The sequence below is a fragment of the Tiliqua scincoides genome, chromosome 1, assembly GCF_035046505.1.
Source record: "Tiliqua scincoides isolate rTilSci1 chromosome 1, rTilSci1.hap2, whole genome shotgun sequence".
In the NCBI taxonomy this organism is placed as follows: domain Eukaryota; kingdom Metazoa; phylum Chordata; class Lepidosauria; order Squamata; family Scincidae; genus Tiliqua; species Tiliqua scincoides.
Window position 1 is genome coordinate 65,517,444 of NC_089821.1, and position 19,453 is coordinate 65,536,896.

Sequence of the window (19,453 nt, forward strand, 5' to 3'; positions counted from 1 at the left end):
TATTGTGCGGTACACAGGACCTGGTTAGAGATGTAAACGTTACTGAGCCATTGGGGAACAGTGATCATGCTGCGATCCGTTTTGACATGCATGTTGGGGGAAGAATACCAGGCAAATCTCTAACAAAAACCCTTGACTTCCGACGGGCAGACTTCCCCCAAATGAGGAGGCTGGTTAGAAGGAGGTTGAAAGGGAGGGTAAAAAGAGTCCAGTCTCTCCAGAGTGCATGGAGGCTGCTTAAAACAACAGTAATAGAGGCCCAGCAGAGGTGTATACTGCAAAGAAAGAAGGGTTCCACTAAATACAGGAGAGTGCCCGCATGGCTAACCAGCCAAGTTAGAGAGGCTGTGAAGGGCAAGGAAGCTTCCTTCCATAAATGGAAGTCTTGCCCTAATGAGGAGAATAAAAAGGAACATAAACTGTGGCAAAAGAAATGTAAGAAGGTGATATGGGAGGCCAAGCGAGACTATGAGGAACGCATGGCCAGCAACATTAAGGGGAATAATAAAAGCTTCTTCAAATATGTTAGAAGCAGGAAACCCACCAGAGAAGCGGTTGGCCCTCTGGGTGGTGAGGGAGGGAAAGGGGAGATAAAAGGAGACTTAGAGATGGCAGAGAAATTAAATGAGTTCTTTGCATCTGTCTTCATGGCAGAAGATCTCGGGCAGATACCGCTGCCTGAACGGCCCCTCCTGACCGAGGAGTTAAGTCAGATAGAGGTTAAAAGAGAAGATGTTTCAGACTTCATTGATAAATTAAAGATCAATAAGTCACCGGGCCCTGATGGCATCCACCCAAGAGTTATTAAGGAATTGAAGAATGAAGTTGCAGATCTCTTGACTAAGGTATGCAACTTGTCCCTCAAAATGGCCACGGTGCCAGAAGATTGGAGGATAGCAAATGTCACACCTATTTTTAAAAAGGGAAAGAGGGGGGACCCAGGAAACTATAGGCCGGTCAGCCTAACATCCATACCGGGTAAGATGGTGGAATGCCTCATCAAAGATAGGATCTCAAAACACATAGCTGAACAGGCCTTGCTGAGGGAGAGTCAGCATGGCTTCTGTAAGGGTAAGTCTTGCCTCACGAACCTTATAGAATTCTTTGAAAAGGTCAATAGGCATGTGGATTTGGGAGAACCAGTGGACATTATATATCTGGACTTTCAGAAGGCGTTTGACACGATCCCTCACCAAAGGCTACTGAAAAAACTCCACAGTCAGGGAATTAGAGGACAGGTCCTCTCATGGATTGAGAACTGGTTGGAGGCCAGGAAGCAGAGAGTGGGTGTCAATGGGCAATTTTCACAATGGAGAGAGGTGAAAAGCGGTGTGCCCCAAGGATCTGTCCTGGGACCAGTGCTTTTCAAACTCTTCATAAATGACCTGGAGACAGGGTTGAGCAGTGAAGTGGCTAAGTTTGCAGATGACACCAAACTTTTCCGAGTGGTGAAGACCAGAAGTGATTGTGAGGAGCTCCAGAAGGATCTCTCCAGACTGGCAGAATGGGCAGCAAAATGGCAGATGCGCTTCAATGTCAGTAAGTGTAAAGTCATGCACATTGGGGCAAAAAATCAAAACTTTAGATATAGGCTGATGGGTTCTGAGCTGTCTGTGACAGATCAGGAGAGAGATCTTGGGGTGGTGGTGGACAGGTCGATGAAAGTGTCGACCCAATGTGCGGCGGCAGTGAAGAAGGCCAATTCTATGCTTGGGATCATTAGGAAGGGTATTGAGAACAAAACAGCTAGTATTATAATGCCGTTGTACAAATTGATGGTAAGGCCACACCTGGAGTATTGTGTCCAGTTCTGGTCGCCGCATCTCAAAAAAGACATAGTGGAAATGGAAAAGGTGCAAAAGAGAGCGACTAAGATGATTACGGGGCTGGGGCACCTTCCTTATGAGGAAAGGCTACGGCGTTTGGGCCTCTTCAGCCTAGAAAAGAGACGCTTGAGGGGGGACATGATTGAGACATACAAAATTATGCAGGGGATTGACAGAGTGGATAGGGAGATGCTCTTTACACTCTCACATAATACCAGAACCAGGGGACATCCACTAAAATTGAGTGTTGGGCGGGTTAGAACAGACAAAAGAAAATATTTCTTTACTCAGTGTGTGGTCGGTCTGTGGAACTCCTTGCCACAGGATGTGGTGCTGGCATCTAGCCTAGACGCCTTTAATAGGGAATTGGACAATTTTCTGGAGGAAAAATCCATTATGGGGTACAAGCCATGATGTGTATGCGCAACCTCCTGATTTTAGAAATGGGTTATGTCAGAATGCCAGATGCAAGGGAGGTCACCAGGATGAGGTCTCTTGTTATCTGGTGTGCTCCCTGGGGCATTTGGTGGGCCGCTGTGAGATACAGGAAGCTGGACTAGATGGGCCTATGGCCTGATCCAGTGGGGCTGTTCTTATGTTCTTATGTTCTTACTACCTGCATCACAGAGATATGTTTTATGTTTGCAGGGATGCAAGCCTGTGTATTGTGCTGGTGTGTAAAATGAAAAGATATGTTGCATGTTATTTCTAGGTAGACAATACATTTTGCATTGCAAAGAGATGCATTTATTCTATGCAAATTATTGTTACATTGCTTTGCAGATAATGAATGCGTATTTCAATAACCCCCCAAATATATTTTCTCTTCATGAAATTTGGGGGAGTTACTGGTCTTTGATGTTTCTCTGTACTTATCCCTTGCACACCAATATAGATACCCAACGTAATTGCCCCCCTGAAAAAATAGTCGCGTCGCCCCCACCTCTAGAATCCTGGCTATGGGCCTTTCCTGAAGTTGCACTTATTCAAGGTTCTGTTTCAGCTGGCTGGCTGTCCTGGTGTGCTCCGTCTCATCTCAGTTGGTGGGGCTTTCTGCAGTTTATCCTGCCTCCTTTCCTTATGCATCATGTCAATACGTGTGGCTGGGAACAGGCACTGTTCCCAGATCTTCTCCTTGGTGACAGGAATGAAAATTCACTCTAAGTGAGCTGCATCCCACACCCAGGATATTCAAGAAACAGGTCAACATCCCTGCACGAACTCCTGAAGACAGCATTGAGTGGAAATGAACCCAGGACCTTCACTGCCAGGCAGTGAAGAGGCAGTACTGAGCAAAATGAACCCAGGCAGCTGCTTATTGTTATGTACATTGAGGGTGCCTAAGTGAACCTGTAGTTAGGCTTTCACTTGGTTGTTGGTTATGCTGAATCTGCTGTTCTATTATATCTATTAGGTTCACATACTGAGCTTGTAATGCCAAGTTATGAACCCAGTCTGTGTGTGCGCATGCACATGTGTGTGTGTGTGTTGCTGGTCCACCCATCCTTTGGGTTGCTTGTATGGTTTCCTTCAAAGAACTCACATATAAGTTGAAAAGTGAGAGAAAAGCCCTCTGCACATATTCAGAAGCATTGGTTTCTTTAAGCATTTTACTGCTTAGACCTGAATCAAACTAAGCGCTGCCCCCTCCCATTCATTTAATTCATTCCTGAGGTACTTACGTTACACTCTTCAATGTGCTTGTTTTCGGTTTCCAGGAGTATCTACAACCCCATCAAGAAGTTACAAGAAGGAAAAGGAACACAGATTTCAAAACATTTACACAAACATGTTCGCTTGTGAACATTTTTTCCATTTCTGTCCGTCTCCTATGCTTTAAATAGAGATGGCTTACAGACTTCAGTGCCTATTATTATGACTGAGTGCCCACAATTTTTTTCTTGTATGGGTGAAGGTGGGTTGATGGGCTGGGTGGATTGCTTGATGTTTCTTTATGGGGTAGGGGAATTGTCAGAAGATGCTGGAAGTGTCTCTAGAGTGGGAAAACCCTAAGAGTTAGGGGACAAAAACACAGCCCACTCCCTCCGCTGAAGTGTGTAGGCAAATGAAAGAAGGGAGAGAGAGAGAAAAGGAAGCAGTTGAATGGAACAGAAAATGAGGATGCCAAAATCTGGAACTTCTCCTGTCTCAGGGAAATGGAGACCGTGAAACACTATACCTTCCTCTGCCTCTTAAGCATCACATGTAGGATTTCTCTACAGTTGCAGTCTATCCTGTGCTCACTGTGCCATGGGTCCTGCATACACACATCCAGACCTATTTTACAGCCATTTTGTCTTGCTGGCAAATACCGACACAATTGCACATGTAGAAAAATGTACAGTATTTGAAAACATTTGCCTGAGACACGGTATCTGGAAACAAGAGGGGAAACTATGGAAACAGTAAGATAATCCTCAGATCCTGAAATTCTGGTCTGCATGTGAATGAGAGGGGACTGGATGCAGCCATTCCAGAGAGAAATTCTATTCCAGAGAGTGGCCATATTAGGACCAACAGTTCTGCGAGGTGAAGGAGGAGAAAATAAGACAGCAGGTAAAGATCCACCATTGCCAACTGATCCTGCCTCCTTAAGACAGGACTGTGTCCCTCCCCCATCCCAGTGGCCATATTAGCACCAATGACCTTGTGAGGCAAAGAAGGAGATAAGAGTGGATTAAATTTATTTATTCATTTTTAATTAAAGAGACCCTTGGGGACAAGATATGGGACAAGATACTAACATGTGGGAAAATAAATACTCTAAGGGCCCACCCAGTCCTATCCAACTTTCCAACAACATTGCAGCTGCAATGCAGCCTTGAGAGAAGGGAACAAACACTCCCTTACTCTGAGGTGGCCTCTGTGACTGCCCTTCTACAGCAGGATGCAGTGCATGCCCTGTTGGTACGGCTGCACCAGCGCTGGGAAGTTGGATAGGATTTGGCCCTAAGACATCCTGAATACCCTGGTGGGAAGGGAAAAGGTGATTGTAAACATTTTAAATTAAGAAATACATTTTGGTTGAGGCAAAATACTATCACATCCTTTGCTTAAAGGGCTGACGGTCATTCTGATAAATTGTCATAGTCAGAGCTTTTCATATCTTCTCAAAAGGCTGGTACTGTGATGTTTAATGCTTCAGCAAAGCTGCACATCTCCTTGTCTCAAAACACACTTCACTTTCCATAGGCCAATCTATTGCAAAAAATCTTCCAAGTTGTGCAGTCAATTCATTGCACTTCCTCTGACCACAGATAATTTCCTTCCTTCATTCATTCATTTATTCATTTTTTAAAATTCCTACCCCGCTTTCTCTGGGCGGGGCACTCAAAGCAGATTTTGTTCAGAAATGCCAGAATCCCTGTGCAAGCAATTGCATTGTAGGTACATGTGGCACTTGTGCACTATAGCTATGTTTCTTTTTAATATGCACTCTGGGTTTTGGTGTTGCAAAACTGGAATTTATTTATTTATTCAATTTGTATCCTGCCATTCTCTCCAAAGGGCACCCAAGGCTGCTTACAACAACATTAAAATAAATATGAATTATAAAATGCATAAAAGTATAAAATACATATATAGCACAACATTAAACCCTTATCCTCCCCCCTCAAAAGCCAGCTGAAATAGAAATGTTTTTAAGCCTTGTTGGAACTGCTCCGCAGAGGGGGTTCATTGTAGATTCTTTGGAAGCATGTTCCAGAAGTGCAGTGCCACAACAGATAAGGCTGTTTCTCCATGCCATCCCCTTTACTCCAGATAGCAGTCTTAGCAGGGCTCTGCTAGATAACCTCAGGGGACATGCTGGACTATAAGAGAATAGGTAATCCTGAAGATACCCCAGTCCCAGGCCACATAGAGCTTTGTATGTCAAAACCAGCATCTTTAATTGGGCCTGGATATGAATTGGCAGCCTGACAGAATCAAACAGCCAAGCCCCAATGAGCTGCCACATTTTGAACCACCTGCAATTGCAGAACCGGCTTCAGGGGCAGCCCTACATAGAGTGCATTACAGTAATCTAAATGTGATGGAACTAAGGTGTGGGCCACATCTGACTGACTCAAGTAAGGCAGCAGCTGATGCACCAGCCAAAGCTGGGCAAAAGCCCCTCCCCCTGTCTTAAACAAAGGGGGGTTTGGGATGCTTGGGGTTCTTGGTTTTTGAACCCTAAAGCCCTCAAGGCCCCTTGCCCAGTAGTACTGCCACCACCCTGTACGTGCCAGTGCCTCAGTCCAGGGACACTGAGACCCTCTAAGCTTAATTCTATTCCTTGCAGGCACTGAGCTCTTTCTCCAATTAAAGCCTCAGTCCTCAAGTTACTAGACCTCAATGAGCACTTGGTAGTTTGCTGAATGGCTAGGCAGGATTCTGAACCTTGGTCCCCAACAGACAATGAAACAACTTAGTAAAAGATATTTTAGTTTATTAAGTACATAAGGTTACACACTCTACAATAAGGCAGCAAATGTGAGAGGCATAAACATCTAGGAAACATATCAGCAATCAAATAATAAAGCTAGCTGGCTATCTCTATTAATCCCTATCTCTCACCTGGGTCAGTTACTCTTGTAGATCTCTTAGCTCCAGGGCTACCTATGAGGCCAGGTGCCCATGATGGACAATGGAGCTCACACACATGCAGGATGTGCCACCTTGAGTCCCTTCGGGGAGAAAGGCGGGGTAAAAATAAAGTTGTTGTTGTTGTTGTTATGTTGCGCCCAAAAGCTCTGTTCAAGAAGGACCACACACACACACACACACACCCGGGCACTCATTATTATACTTCTTATGCTAATAGTACTGAGGTGACTTCATACTTATTAGCCTGTCCAATCAGAACCTTTGAGGAACAGAACCTTCTCAAAGTTGGCCTGGTTGCTAACCCCTCATAGTTCTTTACCCCTCCCAACTGGAGATCCACAGCTGCACTCAATCACGCTTGATAAGGCGCCTCTCTGTCTGCTAAGGTGCTAAACATTCCAATGGGTTGTAATTCTTGTTATCTGTCGTTTCTGGCCAGCAAAGGAGAGACAACAATCCTTTTGTTTATTTACTCACATTCTTGCAGCTGGGAGCTGCTAGCAACTTCTCCGTTACACTGTCTTAGTTTGGTTCAGGCTTCACATGCTAACCTAGGCCTAACGTACTTATTCATGACACGCTTCCTTTTGGGAAGAGAGGCTAGGAGGTTTACACCTTCAACCACTCTTTAGTAACACACAGGTCAGGGCAGTGGTGGGATTCAGCCGGTTCACACCGGTTCTGCAGAACTGTTACCTAAAATAGCATCCCAAGGGGATGCTTTAACATCAGGTTTTTCTAAATTAAACTTATAGCTTGATGCCTGCTTACCTGTCTCAGACCCCCTCCCAAGGAAAGATAGCCAAACCTGTAGCAACCATCAATACAGTGTAACAGAGAAGGGGGTGAGAAGGAAAGAAGGAGACAGGGAAAGCATGAAATTGGGGGAAAGCTTAAAAATTAACTGCTCTGCTAAAATGTCAAGGTAGTCAAGAATTAAACTACAACCAGTTTTTATTAAAATAGCAAAAGAACAATGCATATTGAAAATATGGGGTGCAAAGGGTTAATGGGTAAGGGACTATGAGGTGAAATTACTGCTAATGTCCAGCTCCTGCTGTGAATCAACTTGGCCCACTGCAAAAACATTTGTAAACTGGCAAAAATTAACAAAAGCAAAAATGAATTAAAAACCTGATGGCTTTCTCTCCCTAGACATTATCCCTGTCTTCATTACCTGCAAGACCACTAACTCTTTTGACTCACTGCCCAGCAGGTTGGTGCTTCTTTTTGAGGCTCCAGTATGGGCCCTCAGGCAGCTGGAATGAAGCCAAACCTGTTTCAGGTGGGCTTGAGTTTAACATTTTCCTATCATGACTTCATCCATTTTCTTGGGGTACCTGTCTTTTCTGTCCAATCAGCAGGCTCATTCCAGTCTCTGGCAGGAATCCTGACTCATGGAAAAGATGAGCCCCCCCCCCGCCCCCCCCCCCCCGCATATGGTGTTTTTACAAAACAAAGGGACAAGGGCTGCAGCATGCTGCTCCCAGCAGCTGAATGCAGAGAAGCTGCCAGTGAGTTAACTTGCCCAAAGTATGGAGAAACATGCAGCAAACACACAGAAAAGAAGCAGGGGCCTCCAGGGAAATGAAGGGATCCATCACACCACTGCATTTGGAGAAGAATCTGCAGCATTATCGGCTGGAACAGTAGGATTGGCTTCAAGGAGAGTTACACCATCTTCAGCAACAGTGCAGGGCAAAACCACCATTCCCTGAAATAGGGGGGAATCATTAGCGGTTAGAAATACTTTCATTGTCAACACCATGGTCATAGTCATCATTAGCAACATTCTTCAGTGTCACTTCCTCTTATAGTAAAAGCAATTGCCCCCCATTCTTCCATATGAGAGATCTGTACCAAATGCAGTGGCTTCTTCACTTGTGGGCTAAAAGGAACAGTGAACATTAACTTTCTGTACCTGCTTTCCTGTTCACTGTCCTGTCTAGCCTGCCTGCTTGGCTGTTAAAGGACAATCATAAGATGCTGTGCTAATTTTACAGTGAGTGTGAACATTTATAGAGTGTGAACAGGAGAAAAATCCTCCTGCGTTTAAGAGGCAGATTTGTTTCATCCCCATTTCTTGAGGCTCTGTTGGAGTAGTTGTGCCTGTCTATGATCCTGTGTCAGGGATGCTTTTTGCAAAATAAACATGTTTCCTCAAGCTAAGCATACAACATTCTAGAAAATGTGGACGAAAAACTGGCCTCCTTAACCTTGGTACTGCCTGACCCTTTGTTTTGTCCTCAGTATCACAAATAAGTTCAGCTATGCCCACAGAGATCCCCATTTATCAGCAGAACGGGCAGCAACTGTGCTCCCATATTGCAATAGGTTGCAGGTTTTAAATACATAAAAGTAAGAGAGGGCTTCCTAACCTGGGTCAGATGCATGAACCAGACCTAAATTCCTGTCTGTAACACTAGATATCACCTAAAGGTTTCAGAGAGAGCTGCAAGAAACCCACAATTGCCTAGAGCAGTGCCGTCCAAAGTTTTTGGCACGAGGGCCACATCAGATCTCTGACACTGTCGGGGGCCGGGGGGGGGAGAATTCATTTACATTTAAAATTTGAATAAATTTACATAAGTTTACATAAATGAATATATTAAACATGAACTTATATGAATGAATGAAGGTCTTGCGATAGCTCAAGGCCTATAAAAGGCCTTGCACAAAGCAAGGCTGGCCTTTCCTTTGCTGCTGCTGTTGCATCACAGACATGAAACAGCAAGCAGTGGAGGTAGCCCTCATCCCACAGCTCACATGAGAGGTCAAACAGTCGCCCTCACGCTGAGATCAGTTGCATCAGGTCAGAGTGGGCTCCAGCAAATCTCAGGAGGGCCAGAGGCTCATTGGAGACTGGGGGCTCCCTGAGGGCTGCATTGAGAGGCCTCAAGGGCCACAAGTGACCCCAGGGCCGGGGTTTGGGCACCCCTGGCCTAGAGCAGTGATTTTCAACCTTTTTCATCTAATGGCACACTGACAAATCACTAAAATTGTCAAGGCATATCATCAGGTTTTGACAATTGATAAGGCACACCACACTGACAGCAGAGGCTCACATCCCCCAGTGGCCCTACTAATAAATGGTCTTCCTCCAAACTCTTGCAGTACACCTGTAGACCATCCACGGCACAGTGGTTGAAAATGGCTGGCCTAGAGCAGTGTTTCTCAATCTGTGGGTCGGGACCCACTAGGTGGGCCACGAGCCAATTTCAGGTGGGTCCCGATTCATTTCAATATTTTGTTTTTAATATATGAGACTTGATGCTACCATGGTATGTGTCTGCATTTGGGGAAATATTACTGACCTGTACTTTTAACAAGTCACTCTGTATATTCTTTTAACAATGATAAGAACATAAGAACAGCCCCACTGGATCAGGCCATAGGCCCATCTAGTCCAGCTTCCTGTATCTCACAGCAGTCCCACCAAATGCCCCAGGGTGCACACCAGATAACAAGAGACCTCATCCTGGTGCCCTCCCTTGCATCTGGCATTCTGACATAGCCCATTTCTAAAATCAGGAGGTTGCACATACACATCATGGCTTGTAACCCATGATTGGATTGGGTTACAACCACACGCCGAGTAAATAAATATTTCCAGACCAACCACATGCCGAGAAAAGAAATATTTTCTTCTGTTTGTCCTAACTCTCCCAACACTCAATTTTAGTGGATGATAGTCAATGGGACTTACTCCTGGGTAAGTGTGGGTAGAATTTCAGCCTAGGGTTGTTAAAAATGTTCCTGCTTGATGATGTCACTTTCAGTCATGACATCACTTCCAGTGGGTCCTGCCAGATTCTCATTCTAAAAAGTGGGTCCCGGTGCTAAATATGTGAGAACCACTGGCCTAGATGCATTTTTCACCTATGATTCATTCATGTCCATAAGGGAAAATATCCTTCAATGCTGTCTCCTCCTGATGGTTTGCTGAAATGATGAGAAAGGCATCAAATGCTTACTGTGTCTGTGTTACAACAGGTCGCTTGGCATCCAAAATGCGCAGCTAAAGCAGTGATGCTGAACTCCAGAACACTGAACAAGAGGAGCAGGACACCAATGGCCAAACCTGCAGACTGCAGAGCAGGGAAGCAAGTGAAGTGGTGTGAAAACCTGTTATATTAACTTGTAGTGCTGACACATTAGTTCAGTTGTAAAACTGCAACATTAAAAAAACTTCCAAGAACCACTTTCTGAAAAACATTAGTGAAAAAAAAAATTCACCGAGGGAAGAACTGGGGGCAGTGGTGACAATTCTGAAGCGTTTATCTGAGGGAGTCTGCCCAACATATTAATACCTCTTTGAAGAAAAAATAGAGCAAAAGACTTGAACTGGGCTAAATCAGTGTTTCTCAAACTGTGGGTCGGAACCCACTAGGTGGGTCATGAGCCAATTTCTGGTGGGTCCCCATTCATTTCAATATTTAATTTTTAATTTATTAGACTTGATGCTACCATGGGATGTGACTGCATTTGGGGAAATGTTACAGACCTGTACTTTTAACAAGCTACTCTGTATATTCTTTTAACAATGATAGTCAATGAGGCTTACTCCTGGGTAAGTGTGGATAGGATTGGAGTTTAGGATTGTTAAAATATTCCTGCTTGATAATGTCACTTCCAGCCATGACATCACTTCCAGTGAGTCCCAACAGATTGTCATTCTAAAAAGTGGGTCCCAGTGCTAAAAAATTTGAGAACCACTGGTACAGATAATGCTTACTCCATTCACCATGCAGCTGTGCACATGTGCACTCTGACATGGTGTGCACGTCCTGACCCCTCCTCTTGATTTACCATATGTCCAATCTTGAGGGGGAAGTGGTTTGTTCAAACTGGTTCTCTCAACACTGCTTTTGAAATTAATATGAAAAGGTGTTTTATAAATGTGTTAAAATAAATACATAAAGCTTCAGGGTCAGCCCTTTGTGACATTTGACTTACATCCTTTTAAAACCCAGGGACACCTGCGCAAAGGAAGAAACTGAAGAAACACTTCATGTGTGACAAAAGACACAGTCGGTCTGAAGAATAAGTCCGGGGAATGTCAGAACTAAAATTTGACATTACTGGCAAGGAAATCCATTGCCAGGCCATTGACTTCCTGGTACGTCGGAAGACAAAAATGCAGACTACTCTGGGTCCTCAACACCAGAAACACACTTCCTATATCATAGCCCAACCCTGCCAGTGCAGCACGCCATGAAGCATATGTTGCACCTTGCAGGGGGGAGGGAGGGACACAGTCCCAGAGGTCTCCTCCAAGCAAGGGAACAAGTGTTCCCTCCCAGGATTAAGCAGCTGCTGTCCCACTGGGTCTACTCGGACCTATGCCAACGATTTTGCTGCCACAAGTCCAAGTGGATCTGGGAAAATGGATTGAGGCTGGAAAGGGGATAGGAAATTGGTGATGCTGCTGCTGCGAATACTGCTGATGCCAATACTCCTTCCTGGCCTGGATCCATCCACCACCCTACTATCTGCCCTGTTCCCCCTCCCCATTTGGCCCACACCCCATCTGCTGCCTGCCCACATCTCTAGCTTACCAGCTCCAGCAGGGACAATGAAGTCCACTAGTGCAGCTATGGGGCCACTGCCTTTTGTGGTGGCGCTCACAAAATGTCCAGTGGTGGCATGCTCCATGCACCACTGGCAGCCATTTTACAACAGCAGAAGAGTGTTCTGCTGTCGCAAAACCCCCCTTACACCAACCCAATCTTAATTAGTATTGGGCCATCAGATGAGTTGGGCATTGGCTTGTCTTCTAGACACCAGGGTATCTCTGCACATCACCACAACTGTTTCCTGATGGATCAACATTTAAAATGCAGAGTGGCTTAGCTGATTCAGAATAACATAACTGCAGGTTTGTGAGCTGATTGTGCATGAGATAATAGGCAGTGATCCTCTAATATGGAAGTGCTGGGTGAAGCCTAAAGACTGTGAGTGCTGAAGTCCTGGGTTCAAATCTCACTTCTATTGTGAACTCAATAAGTGGCCCTAGGCAAGGCACTATAGGGCTGTTGTAAGAATTAATATGATTTATATGAAGTGCTTTAAAGCACCATGTAAAGTTCTTCCTATAGTAAAAAGAGGTAGCAGAGTGAGGAGATCCTCTTGTAGCACCTAGTACAGGCTTTCAGAACGTGCAGGCAACTGTGCCGTCTGCTGTTTTTTCCTGTCCTTTTGCAATGATACAATATTCCCCCAAAATACGAGACAGAGATAAAGAACCGTGGCTTTTATCTTCAGCCATGCCTGATACAATAATGCTGCATCCTACAGGGCCGGAAAGCAGCGCCAGGTCTCTTTGGGGTAAGGGAACTTATGCTCCCTTACGCTGTGTAATGGCCAGGTGGCCCCAATGGGTGTCCTTGGATCTGCGCCCGCTATTGAATGGGTCCAGAATCGAAGAGACCAGTGTCGGGTTTTCCGGCCTGAGAGGGTGGTGGTGATAAGGCAGCAGAGCCTGTCACCATCTCTACCCCTTCCTGGGCCCGCCTCCCCTCCCCCGCCCTTTCCCCACACTGTTCTGCCACCCCCTACCCTTCCCCCCACCCTGAAATGCCCTGCCACCAACCAATGGTATAACTTACCACTGGGAGCCCTTGCCAAATGTCCTCCAGTGCCGCGGCCCTGTGCTGACTGCCACTGAACCCTGTGCTGGGGGTGTGTGTACCTCCATGCACAAGTGCCTTACAGCACTTTTTGCAACAGTTGGGCCAACGGAGCACCGGCAACAGGCCCAATAAGATCGGACTCTAAGAAAACTCTTCAGTTGACTATTTGTTGAAAGTCAGGAAGTACATGGTGCAATGGGAAGAGTAACACTTTTGCTCAGAGTTTGCTAGTATTTCAGGTGTTTAAAACCAAGCATCAAAATGCAAAGACTGGATATGGACATGGGCAGCTGGAGTGCAGCTTGCTGTCTTTTCTGTACAACTTCCCACTGCCTTGAAGATCAGTTGCCTTTAACCCATTTCTGTCCAGCCCACAGGTGTACACATTTGATCCTTGTTGTGTATATGCAACATTGGGCAGAAATGGCTTAATGAAGCAGTGGCTAGTCTTTCAGGCAGCTGGACCTACTAAAGGGGAAATAGCAAGCAAAACTTTAAAAGTTTCTTTCCATTCATAGATACCCCCTTGCACTGGGTCCTACCCATAATGCCAAAGTTCTTTGTGGAATGTGTTCACTTACCACCAACTTATTTGACTGACCATCATAAAAATATGCGTGAACATAGAATCTTGAATGTAAACCCAGCAATATTAAATATTGAATGATGCCAATAGATGCTATTACAGCACTTGTGATGTTCATTCCCAGGCTGCATTTCATCTGAAAGAAAAAAAGAAATAGATTACCTAAGGCACAGAGAGAGCACAGACCGTGATGCAGTAAAAGAGTTGCATCAAGCCTTCTTATTGATGATGAAGAACAGATAGTCATTTAAAAGGTGAAATTAAAAGTGCCATATTTTTTGTTTTCATTATGGAAAATTTATATCTAAAGATAAATTTGAAGCAGTCAGGGAAATCAAATCTGTTTTAAGCTGACTGAAAAAGTTTGCTGAGCACAAAATGAGTTCAGCTTAGTGCTAAACACACATCTGGGCTGTGACAATGGTGACAATGAGATATGCAAATGTGACAATGGACAATGAGATATGCAATATCCAGTTATGGAATTCCATCCCTTGTGATCTGAGAGCTACCCCCTCACTAGAGATATTTTGGCAAGAGTTGAACACTTTTTTTAAATGTAGGATAGTTTTTGTCAGTGGAAGGGGAGGGTGGGTAATGAGATGGGTCTTGGTTATGTTTATTTTTATTGTGTGCAGCTTTTATTGGTGAACTTTTACTGGCTGTTTGTATGACCCTGATTTAATAAATGATTTTATGGTGACATTTGCTAATGGTAGATGCTTTGTGATGGGATTTTTCACACCCTAGTGGTTTTGTTTTGCTGCCAGCATTGTGTAGGATCTGCAGTGGTGTGTTTTTGTTAACTGCATTCTTATTTTATTAGGTTTTGTAATTTATAATGATTTGCACTTCTTGTATGGTGCTTGATATTTACTTGCCACCTTGGGCCCCCATTGTGGAGAAAGGTGGGATACAAATCCATTAAGAAAATAATAATAATAATAATAATAATAATAATAATAATAATAATAATAATAATAATAATAATAAACCAATAAGAAGGGAGGTAATTTGCTGGCAACTTCAGCACTATAGAAGAGAAAGTGTAATATACAGTATCTCTCTCTCACCAAACCGTTGTTGAAATGCTTAGCAGCTGACACAGACAGGGATCCTGAAGCAATGAACTGTCCAAAAAAAGAAGAAAATGATGCATTTCACTGCACTTAAAATGCACAGAAAAAAACCCTCAATTCACACAGTGGTAGAGAGATCAGATTGTTTTTTTCCCTTTACAACCAAGCAGTGCTACATTTCTAAAAGGAGATGCACTGGCCTTCTGCAGGCTATCTGAGGTTCTCCCTCTCCAACAGACATGGCTTCGGAAGTAACAAGCAGACAATTGTTTTCTCATTGCAGGGTAATCTGTTTTTGTTGTTTGTATAGCAGGGCCTCTGAGAGGAACTTTATCAAGGGGTACAATACTTTTTTTGGTCCCTTTCCTTCATTGGATCATCATTTCATGCAACTTGGATGATAATTTATATGAACTATATTGCAATATAGAAAAATAAGTAGGCTTACCCAAAACGTGAATACTAGTCTTAACACAACCTATGCAAACATTTTCCGAGATCCCAGGAAGTTTCCCCCATTTCTGTCTCCCAGGCCCCCTTTTTGACCCCAGGTCCAGGTATGATATGCCCCTGCACCTCCCTCTTATGGGCCCTGGTGAGATAGGAAAATGTAAGATCCCATAAATTTTTCAGGCCCCCTCCTTTGGCTCATGGGCCCCCTTTTTGAGTTTGGGCCCAGGTATACTCCTGCACTAATAAGAAACAACCCGTATCAATGTAATGGTTCAGTTAAATGTGCCTAGACCAGTGTTTCTCAAACTGTGGATCGGGACCCACTAGGTGGGTTGTGAGCCAGTTTCAGGTGGGTCCCCATTCATTTCAATATTTTATTTTTAATAGATTAGACTTGGTGCTACCATGGTATGTGACTACATTTAGGGAAATGTTACAGATCTGTACTTTTAACAATCTACTATGTATATTATTTTAACAATGATAGTAAATGGGACTTACTCCTGGGTAAATGTGGGTAGGATTGTTAAAAATTTTCCTTCCTGAGGATATCACTTCCAGTCATGACATCACTTCTGGTGGGTCCTGACAGATTCCCATTCTAAAAAGTGGGTCCTGGTGCTAAATGTGTGAGAACCACTGGCTTAGACAATTAGGATTGTTGAGAACCAACTCATAGAGAGAGACATAGATGTCCAGGCCCTAGGACTTATTTCAAATAACATTCCTATATTTCCTTCATTTTCATCATAGCCTTGCAGCAACTGTTACCCTGCACATGCCTGATCTTGTCTGATCTTGGAAGCTAAGCAGAGTCAGGCCTGGTTAGTACTTGGGTGGGAGACTGCCGGGGAATACCGGGTGCTGTAGGCTTATACCATAGTCTTCCGAGACTGAAGGTTGCCAACCACCATCATAGCCTTATTTCTATTGCATACCACAGAAATTAAACAGAAGGGCAGAGAGGATGACTTGCTTGCTAGTCATTGTTTTCTGCATGTAGAAAGTGAACATCTGAGCAGAAGATCTCCAAAATCTAGATCAGAAGCCAGAGGCACATCGACTCACATTGACTCTTAAAGACAAATAACACACTACTTACAAACAGTCCCCCCCAGAATGGGTAACCTCCTACAGCAGTCATAGGAAAGTAATTTTGAGACACAAGGGGAATCGAGGCACCTCCCAAACCAATGTGGATCAATCCAATTAAGATCTGGATAGCCTGTAGGAGAAAATTATGCAGACAAAATAAAGCACTGCCTGGAGTACTGAAAGACAAAAGTTGATAAATGACTTGCAGCCCAATCCTATCATGGGAATTATGCATGGGAAAGATAGAGTGGATAGAGAGATGCTCTTTACACTCTCACATAACACCAGAACCAGGGGACATCCACTAAAATTGAGTGTTGGGAGGACAGACAAAAGAAAATATTTCTTTACTCAGCGTGTGGTTGGTCTGTGGAACTCATTTCCAAAGGATGTGGTGATGGCATCTGGCCTGGATACCTTTAAAAGGGGATTGGACAAGTTTCTGGAGGAAAAATCCATTATGGGTTACAAGCCATGATGTGTATGTACAACCTCCTGATTTTAGAAATGGGCTATGTCAGAATGCCAGATGCAAGGGAGGGCACCAGGATGACGTCTCTTGTTATCTGGTGTGCTCCCTGGAGCATTTGGTGGGCCGCCGTGAGATACAGGAAGCTGGACTAGATGGGCCTATGGCCTGATCCAGTGGGGCTGTTCTTATGTTCTTATTATCAAGACACAACATTGGAAAAGGTGTAGTGCTGCCACAAATGGCGTGCTGCTGCTGAGTGTGAGTGAGTTGACAGTGGAAACAGCCCATGGCTTCCCATGTGCCCTAATGGCCACCCAGGCCACACTAGAAGGTAAGTCAGAGGAGGAGCAGGTTGTGGGTAAAGAGGGGGTTGTTCGAGGGAGATTCAGGTGGGCAGGGGGAGAGGATGGGGATCAGTCTGGAGACGGTGGATCACGGTTGTAGTGCCTTGCACCAGGATCTCATCTTTGATTTTCCAGCCCAACCTGCCTCCTTCCTCTCCTTGGACTTATGCCAGCTACATAGCTGTTATGGCTTCAAGGAGACCCAAAGGCAACCAGAAGGCCTATCGAAGTGTAAGTAAAAAAGTCAGGGGACGTATGCAGAGATAAGGTTTTCTCTTGCCTCTCACAGGCCTCCTAATCGTCTCCCCCTACCACCTCTCTCTCTCTCTCTCTCTCTCTCTCTCTCTCTCTCTCTCACACACACACACACACACACACACAGTTTGACATATATACAAAAACATCTGAAGAACCTTAGATGATCTTTTATTTCATATGGCCCTTCAAAATGAATCCCTGTTGATCAGTTGAGTAGTTCTTGCTCTGATACTTGCAAGGAACCTCTGAAGTCACTATGGACTGAAAGTGAGTGGATGTAAAATGCATTTACCCCCAGAGTCTTGGTCTCCACTTTGAGGAATTTCTCAAAGGCCGTCACACAGCGGCTCCGCTTAAGTCGATTGCTGGAACTTCCAAATTCTTGGCCTACATATTGCGCCATCCCTGGGGGCTGGATCATAGTGCCAGGGATTCTCTGGCCTGGATGAATTATGTTGGTTCCATTTGCAGGGATGAACAGCATTATTCCATTAGCCGTTCTTGCTGGATCAGTTGCCATAGCTGAATTCTCTATAAGAAATAATCTTGAGATTTGGACAAATATAGCAAATGACATGCATGCAATGTCAGAAATCTGACATAATCCCCCCCCCCCCCCAAATTGGGCTCCTTTCCCATAAATTGACTCATGAGTTGGGATTTGATGAGGTCATTAGTCCTGAATAATTCCTATGCTGCTTTTTCCATATATGGGCTAAACACACAGAAGTACAGAAACTTGAGTGGACAAGGGGAGATAAGAGAGTTTGCCTTTTTGTCGCTGGATTGTGAACTTCTTTGAGACAGGAAGTTGTCTTCTCATTCCCTTTGCTACATAAACAACATTTGTTGCAAACTTTTGAAAAGTGGTATGCAGTAGAAATATTACTAATAGTAGCAATTCCAAGCTGTAGCACAAGCCTCTCCCCTTCATGCACATGCAATTTTGAATGTCTGACTTTCTTTAAACTGCTCCCCAACTTACTTTTTTAAGCAGTAGTTATGAATGCACCATCTTGAGCCTAAACCTCCAAAGTGTAAAAGTCAAACAGGCATCCTCCATCCCCCAAAACAAAGCTAACCACTGGCAACAAAGTCAACAGCATACTCTTCCATTTCATAGGAACAGAGGTATATTACTCAGAGCACAAGCCCAAGCACTTCTACTCAGAAGTAAGTCCCATTGTGTTCAGTGGGGCTTACTCCCAGGAAAGTGTGTACAGGGTTGAAGCCTTAATGAGGCAACAGGAAGGTACTCAGCGAAAGCATCATGTCATTCTCAGGAAGAAGACACATCATCAACAGCAAAGGCTCTCTTAATCCAATTAATTCATAGTAACAGGAGACATCAAAAATGTTCTTGAATTGTTCAGGCCCTTGGTTCAATCATAATCCAATGCCTGTCCAAAACTGAACTGCTTGAGAGAGATCATCATCTCCAAGTGGCTAATTCCTCAAACAAAGGATACCCAAACTATCTGAGAGGACAGTGCACCTTTTGTTCAATAGATGAGTTTTGGTTATTCCGTAGTGACAGAAAGACATTTTACACATATCCATGCCTTAAGCACTTATAAACTGAACTGTGGATCAAATTCAGCATTGTCTCCAAATTCATCTAATTCACTCCCAAAGTACCTACTTTTTGCGCCTTAACGTCCTTGTTCTTGGCTAGCCTCCCAGTGCACCAAACCTCTTCAGGAACTGCTGTAATAAGAACTACAGAGAGAAGACAAAACAGGGGAAGTTTTACCAGCATCAGATTTCAACTCTTGCGTTCCCCAAGCCACTTTTCTGTGGTTTCCCCAGGACGCTTTGACACGTCAAAGTCTGTTTCTGTTTCAGATACTCCTCTTAGCCCTGCCCAGAATTGCTTTTGGACTTGTTTTTTAATCCTGACTTCTGAGGTTTTCCCATGACTGGCCTTTATGGGCCCTGCTTCTAAATTTTCCCTGAAAGACAAAGTGCTTGTGGTTGACCACAAGATGGTGGTGCATTCACACGCTGCAGCTCAGTGCTCTTCGTCTTGGCGTTGTTTATGGCTGGTTTTGTATGTTTTGAACATATCCTGCTGGGCGAATATAATCTACAAAAAATGTGAACTTGTGGAGATTGGAATGC

At 44.3% G+C, this 19,453-nt stretch overlaps 1 protein-coding gene across 4 annotated transcripts; it reads right to left on the bottom strand.

Moving 5' to 3' along the window:
* Positions 1–7,850: 7,850 nt before the first annotated feature.
* LOC136636308 (membrane-spanning 4-domains subfamily A member 8-like) lies at positions 7,851–19,188 on the bottom strand. Of its 4 annotated transcripts, none has more exons than XM_066611308.1 (7): positions 19,086–19,188; positions 17,625–17,863; positions 16,266–16,388; positions 14,705–14,761; positions 13,627–13,767; positions 10,388–10,501; positions 7,851–8,127 (listed from the first exon to the last, which is right to left on the bottom strand). In XM_066611308.1, exons 2-7 carry the CDS (start codon positions 17,850–17,852, stop codon positions 8,014–8,016), a joined length of 777 nt encoding a protein of 258 aa, XP_066467405.1. In that variant the 5' UTR covers positions 17,853–17,863; positions 19,086–19,188; the 3' UTR covers positions 7,851–8,013. The 4 variants fall into 4 exon arrangements, with proteins under 4 accessions (XP_066467405.1, XP_066467403.1, XP_066467404.1 ...); XM_066611306.1 differs by having other exon boundaries at positions 18,975–19,184; XM_066611307.1 differs by having other exon boundaries at positions 17,625–17,877; positions 18,975–19,184.
* Between the last annotated feature and the right edge of the window lie 265 nt (positions 19,189–19,453).

Bases quoted from the DNA above. Each gene is read 5' to 3' on its own strand.
- LOC136636308 (XM_066611308.1), bottom strand. From the start codon at position 17,852: ATGGCAACTGATCCAGCAAGAACGGCTAATGGAATAATGCTGTTCATC. The intron at 13,768-14,704 runs GTGAGAGAGAGA...TTTTTCTTTCAG, and splicing joins AGCATTTCAACAACGGTTTG to ATGAAATGCAGCCTGGGAAT. The intron at 10,502-13,626 runs GTAAGTGAACAC...CCTGCTCTGCAG, and splicing joins GTCAGTCAAATAAGTTGGTG to TCTGCAGGTTTGGCCATTGG.